Source organism: Nannobrachium achirus (assembly GCF_963921795.1).
Source record: "Nannobrachium achirus genome assembly, chromosome: 9".
Lineage (NCBI taxonomy): Eukaryota > Metazoa > Chordata > Actinopteri > Myctophiformes > Myctophidae > Nannobrachium > Nannobrachium achirus.
Window position 1 is genome coordinate 23,405,238 of NC_137818.1, and position 6,827 is coordinate 23,412,064.

At 44.9% G+C, this 6,827-nt stretch overlaps 1 protein-coding gene across 1 annotated transcript in view; it reads right to left on the reverse strand.

Annotated features, from left to right (window-relative positions):
• Nucleotides 1–3,235, reverse strand: part of bsna (bassoon presynaptic cytomatrix protein a) — a gene marked incomplete at both ends in the record, with an annotated part of 202,253 nt that extends 199,018 nt beyond the window's left edge. The window contains one exon of the mRNA XM_080732459.1: nucleotides 3,033–3,235. Within this exon, the coding sequence (XP_080588585.1) occupies nucleotides 3,033–3,235 (203 nt within the window). The remainder of the gene's footprint in view (nucleotides 1–3,032) is intronic.
• Between the last annotated feature and the right edge of the window lie 3,592 nt (nucleotides 3,236–6,827).

Here is a 6,827-nt window from a genome sequence, read left to right on the forward strand (position 1 = left end):
TACATCTTCTGCACTCTTGTCATGTATCGGAAGCCACCAAGAGCTGTCAGCCGCTGTCCACCGTGTTACATAATGATAGGCCTGCACTGCTCAGCGCGCCTTTCATATGCAATCATGACTCAAACCTGGGATGTGTGTGTGTGTGTGTGTGTGTGTGTGTGTGTGTGTGTGTGTGTGTGTGTGTGTGTGTGTGTGTGTGTGTGTGTGTGTGTGTGTGTGTGTGTGTGCGTGCGTGAGCGCGCACACGTGTGTGTAGTACTGTGTACTGTACTGGTCAACGGGGTATTCCCAATCCCAACCCTGGGTCATGTATCTATATCTGTCTGTGAAAGGAAGGGAGGTGTTTTTGATGATGAGGAGGTGAACAGGGATATGGCTTTATAATGATGATGAAGAATATAGTACACTGGTTCTCGACCTGGTGGGCCGTGAGGATACTGCAAGAAGGCCCCCCAAATAAATGATAATATAACATCTAGCTGTACATTTGCCAAATCTCTGTCTGTCCATCTGTCTGTGTTTATGCCCGTAGCCCATCAGACGGGCATAAACGGGCATATGTCTGATATACCTTTAGGATTGATGGATTGGTGAGCTTCGATCACATGACATTTCAGCCAACAAGACTATAAATGGGCGATCTCTAGGTCTCCCTGATTGGTCAAGTTTCACGTGACATCATAATATCTTACTATAAAGCGGGAAGCGATCCTTAACCATCCCTTCACCCGGGATCCTAAGGGTTCCTTACCCGTCCAATCTTGTCTCTCAGATAAATCGGATAAATACCCGTATGCAGCCTTATGCTTAGCGCCTCCACTAACTCTGCCGACTCAGTCGGCAGAGCATGGCCATCCTGGCCCATTACAATGTGCTGATAAGAAGTGATAATCGCCCAAGAAATGGGATGACGGCTAAAACGGCTGGACAGACAGATAGACAGAGATTTGTCTAACTTATGGATGAATAGATCGATAGATAATCAATGTAAAAAAAAATCATGTTATTTTATTTTTTTCCTTTTTTCTTATGTTGTTTTATTTTCTGAAAAACATCACACCCGTGTGAAGTGAGTGGTGCTGATGATGATGATGATGATAGAACCACACGATATCACAGGATAAATATATCAGTATTTGATACAATGGAAGAACACTTGGATATGTGACAGTATTTGATACCATGGCATGGGAAAACACACATGGTCATACAAACAAAGCCAGGTATTGGAGTGGTCAGCATCGCTCCAAAATCGTTTTCATTGTTATACCAATAAACGGTGACCACCATTAAGTGGTCAGATGGGTGGGCCGCCAACACTTCAGAGATTTTCACGTGGTCCCTGATCCAGAAAAGGTTGAGAACCACTGATAGACCTACATGTATGAATTGGTTCACATTTGCACCACCCAAAGGAATATGCAGTGTGAGATGCTTCTTTCTGCCCTAGGAGTCACCATTTCCCTCAATAAAGCCATTCATGTAAAAAAATAAATAAATAAAAAGCAATAGCATCATGGTGGATGACCGTGGATCTGTCAAGTCTGTCTGTTGGCTTTTTCTTACGCCATTAACGGGAAAACCATGACGATACTAGGCTACTACACACATCATCAAACACACGCCTACATAGTAAGGCTATAGCCCCGCTTGCAACTAAACACGTACTCCACACGCACACGCAACGCACGCACACACACACACACACACACACACACACACACACACACACACACACACACACACACACACACACACACACACACACACACACACACACACACACTCACTCACACACTCACTCACACTCACAGGCAGCACAAACACCCATGCGGAAACAGGCGTCCAAGCAAAAGCAATCAGACGCACCATCGCATTATCAACATGAACCAGTTTCCTTAAACGTCTGAATGTAGTAATTTAGGCATTTATCACGTTGAAATCAAGGAAAAATCGCATTTTTTTCTCCTTCAGTACATGTCTGATCATGCAACACACTATAGCCTCCACGCTAAGCATAACCATGTCGATGGGGAAATAGTAATACTGTCTATATATTAATTAAAGACATTTGCAAGTCAAAATGCCGTAGGGAGAGGAAACAGAACAGGGGCAGTCCCATGCAATGTCAAAGCTATTTTCAGCACCAAGACATCTACAATTCCTCCCGATGCAATCTCAGCATTGCATCTGGCTATTCAGCACCCTGGACAGCGCTCTCTTTCTGTTACTGTAATGTCAGAGAGCCATTTAAAGGCGGGATTCAGGGAATGTCAGCTGAGCTTCCAACGTTATACAATTCATCTTTCCATTTAAAGACTCCTGCCTGTAGGAGCGGAGGGTAGCAAATCATTCATGTTTTTTTTTTTTTTTTTTAACACAACCCAATTCGTTAAATATGTGTATTGGTCGTCCACTATACTCGCCCGTCTACCAATAATCGTCAATGAACCACATCCTCACGTTGACACACAGCACACACTAACACACAGCGGTCTAAACCAGTGTTCCGGGGACCACCACTGGTCCTTGAGGGGGGTTCCAGGTGGTCCCCAGCTAAATGATGGAGAGTTGGTAACCAAATGGACCCTTATAAGATCTTTAACTCTTGAGAGTGTAAAATGAAACCAAGTGGGTCCATTTGGTTTCATTTTACGCTGTCAAGGGTTAAATGATTATTAAACATCTGCATTACCTAATTTACAACAAGTCACACAATTAGAGTTGAAGAATTGTTATTTTGATCAACGTTGGCCTGATATCTTTCCTATGGAACCACGTCAATACAGCATGGAATTGTGAACAAAACCCTATTGGGTCCGAGAGAGGCCAAATCTCATCAAATGGTGGTCCGTGGCTCAAATACCGAATACATAACGGAGCTTGAAATGAAAAGGGTTGAAAGCCACTGGTCTAAACTATCTGCAGCGTTATTATGTGTAAAACTGCAGGGGGTGGGGGTGGGGGGGAATACAACTCTCAGCAGCAGCCCATCCCATCAGCTAGAACACGATCAAGCGTTGCTTCCTCACCGATTCATGGCCATTCCGGGGCCTCCCATCCCTCCGCCGATTACCATCCCTCCGCCGGCAGCGGCACCGTTCACCGGCTTGACGTGTTGCCCAGCACCCGGTCCTCCTGGCGCTGCTCCCCCGGCCGTCATGGAGCCCATCATCCCGACAGACCCAGGGTCTCCGGGCTGCCCGCCTCCCTCCATGCTCGCTTCGTTCCCCATCTCGGTCTCGGCTCAGGAGGAGACGGATGAGACGGAGGAGGGAAATGCGTTAAATCGGCGGGTTGTTTTCTAGTTGTTGTTTTTTTGCCTCGTATAAAAAAATAAAGGGTAAAAGAGAAACTGTGGAGAGCGAACTCAGCGTTGCTCCTCCATCACCGCCATCATAATCATCACCATCATCCTCATCTTCATCACCTATAGGCAGCGACCGCGATGTGTACACTGCCTCCTCCTCCCCCTGACGTGGTGTCGGGAGCGTGCTGCGCGACAACGAGAACAGTATGGGGAAAAAACACGAGAGGACTCGGAGAGACGAGTAGACGAGCGCGCCTCTCCTTTTCGCTCTCCCTCTCTCTCTCTCTCTCATTCACTTTCTCTCTCCTGTTCACTCTGCCGGGGGCTGGAGCTGAGCAGAGGAATAGTACGAGAGGATTGGAGAAAGCTGTTCTATACGTGCACGTTCACGGGCCACTGCCTACCTCTCCCTCTTGTTGTTACTTGGAGAGAAGAGACGGGAGCGCGTAAAGCCGCCAGGAATGGTGAATTGAATCGACTGCACCGGAGTAACACGTGACTCCCCAAAGTCGCGCCTTGCTATTACACACCTGGACTGGACGTGTAGTATTGACTACTAATTGCTGCTACGCGCGCGCGCGCACACACACACACACACACACACACACACACACACACACACACACACACACACAGGTCTATAATCTCATTCTGTATGGCTATTTTCTTCTCTTCAAATGCTTTGTTCTTTACAAGGTAATGTAAAATATTACATGAGGAACAATAGGCCATATTTAAGGGATCTATTTATTTCCATTAATATATATTTTATTTATTTTTAAAATCCTTCATTTCTGTTAACTTTGTCTATTTAGTCCTAAACATTTTTCTGGCAACGTCATCATTAAAAGCCAATGAGGGACCAGCATTCCAGGTGATGCCAGTGGTGATGTCACTGGCATAGCCAGTGGTGATGCCAGTGGTGAGCACAACTCATGGGCACTCTGCTGGCGCACTACTTGTGCACAAGGGGCAAGTCGGCACCTCATGGGCACTCTGCTGGCGCACTACTTGTGCACAAGGGGCAAGTCGGCACCTCGACAAAGTGCAGTTCTAGTAGTTATTAATTGTGCCAGCAGAGTTTGCAAGTACTGCGTTCGGCTGCTTATGTAGGTAGGTATGTAGGTAGGTATGTATGTAGGTATATACAGGTATGTAGGTAGGTATATAGGTAGGTATGTAGGTAGGTATGTACTGTAGGTTTGATTGATTGATTGAAGAATTTATTAGAAGTTTGCAATAGAAAAAAGTACAGTTTCATGACAGTACAAATCACTGGTACAAGGTCAACTAAAAGGAGATCCTAGAAATCCGAGGCTTATTTCCACAGGAACCACACTTTAAGTATCTCATATAACATTGAAAGACAGACGGATAGAACATAGTACTTTATCTAGGATAATATCAGTTTCAAAAGCATAACATCAAATACAAAAGGCAGAATACAAAGAAAAGGGGGGGGGGGGGGAGCATGGGGGCTTAGTCTATTTACAAGTCACGGGTAGCTGCTGTCTGAAGGTGACTTTTCATACCAATTTTGAAGGAGGCTAGGGATTTGCTCTCCTTTAGGGCTTGTGGAAGGGCGTTCCACATGTTGATGGTATAGCAGGAGAACGAGTTAGCGCCTTGTTTAGTGTTAAATCTACGCTGATGATGATTAGTGGAGCTGCCTCTGGTGTTATGATCGTGAACATCCTTGACCTTTAAGAAGTAGTTTGTCAGGTACATGGGAATCTTGGAGGTGTAGTGTATCTTGTACACCAGGCCCATTGCAAGATGCTGTACTCTGTCAGCTACTTTGAGCCACCCCACGCTTTCGTGGTGATGCTCGGTAAGGTGGGTCAGAGGAGGGAGACCAAGCACAACCCTAATTAGTTTGTTTTGGGCTGTTTGGAGCTTTAGCTTTAAGGCAGCTGGGGCGTCGCGATACCAGACAAGGACTCCGTAATCAATGAGGGGCCCAATAAGAGCACCTCCTAGCGTCTTTCGGGATTTAATATTGATCAGCGGGGCAACTCTTTGCAAGAAGCGAATTCGTTGATTGACTTTATTGATTACCTTGGTGGTCATTTTTTCACTGGATAGGTTAGCCTCCAGGATGCAACCCAGGTAGCAGATGTGTTTTTTTCTTTCTATCACAGTGTCACCTACTTTAATTGTGAAGTTCTCAACTAGGCTAAGTTTCTGACTAGATCCAAAGAGGATACATTCAGTTTTGCCTAGGTGAATTGAGAGTCTGTTGTCATTGAGCCAGGTGCAGATCTTGTTGAGTTCACAGTTAAGGGCCTTTTCAACCTGCAATATGTCTCTGCCTGAGACTAGGAGAGCCGAGTCATCCGCGAACAGAAACAGATTGCAGTCACAAGCAGATGACATGTCGTTTACGTATATTAAGAACAACAGTGGTCCTAGTATACTCCCTTGAGGTACTCCACAGTTTACTGGGAGGGGGGGGGACAGGGTTCCGTTGACTTCCACCATCTGTTCCCTCCCCACCAAGCAAGAGTGCATCCATCTCACTGCTGTGCTATCAAGACCAATAGCTTTGAGTTTTTCAATCAGAATAGAATGATCGACAGTGTCAAATGCCTTCTGGAGGTCCAGCATGACCATGCCGCAATATTTGCCATCGTGAATTTCACGTTTGATGTAATCATTCAAATAGATGAGGCATGTATCTGTGGAATGGGACTCTCTGAAGCCAGACTGGAACTCGTAGATCAGTTTATTCTCTTCAAGATATTTAGCCACCTGTTCATAGACAATTTTTTCCATTACCTTAGAGATGGAACTAAGGATTGAGATTGGCCTGTAGTTGCCAGGGTCAAGTTTAGGTATGTAGGTACCGTATATACAGGTATGTAGGTAGGTATATAGGTAGGTAGGTATGTAGGTATGGTATGTAGGTAGGTAGGTATATAGGTAGGTATATAGTTAGGTAGGTATGTAGGTATATACAGGTATGTAGGTAGGTATATATAGGTAGGTAGGTATGTAGGTATATATAGGTATGTAGGTAGGTATATACCGGTAGGTAGGTAGGTATGTAGGTATATACAGATATGTAGGTAGGTATATAGGTAGGTATGTAGGTAGGTATGTAGGTATATACAGGTATGTAGGTACAGTAGGTATATAGGTAGGTATGTAGGTAGGTATGTAGGTATATACAGGTATGTAGGGAGGTATATAGGTAGGTATGTAGGTAGGTATGTAGGTATATACAGGTATGTAGGGAGGTATATACCGGTAGGTAGGTATGTAGGTAGGTAGGTAGGTAGGTATGTAGGTATATACAGGTATGTAGGTAGGTATATAGGTAGGTATATAGGTATATACAGGTATGTAGGTAGGTACTGTATATAGGTAGGTATGTAGGTAGGTATATAGGACAGGTAGGTAGGTATGTAGGTCGGTATATACCGGTAGGTAGGTATATAGGTAGGTAGGTATGTAGGTATATACAGGTATGTAGGTAGGTATATAGGTAGGTATGTAGGTACTGTACAGGCACGTA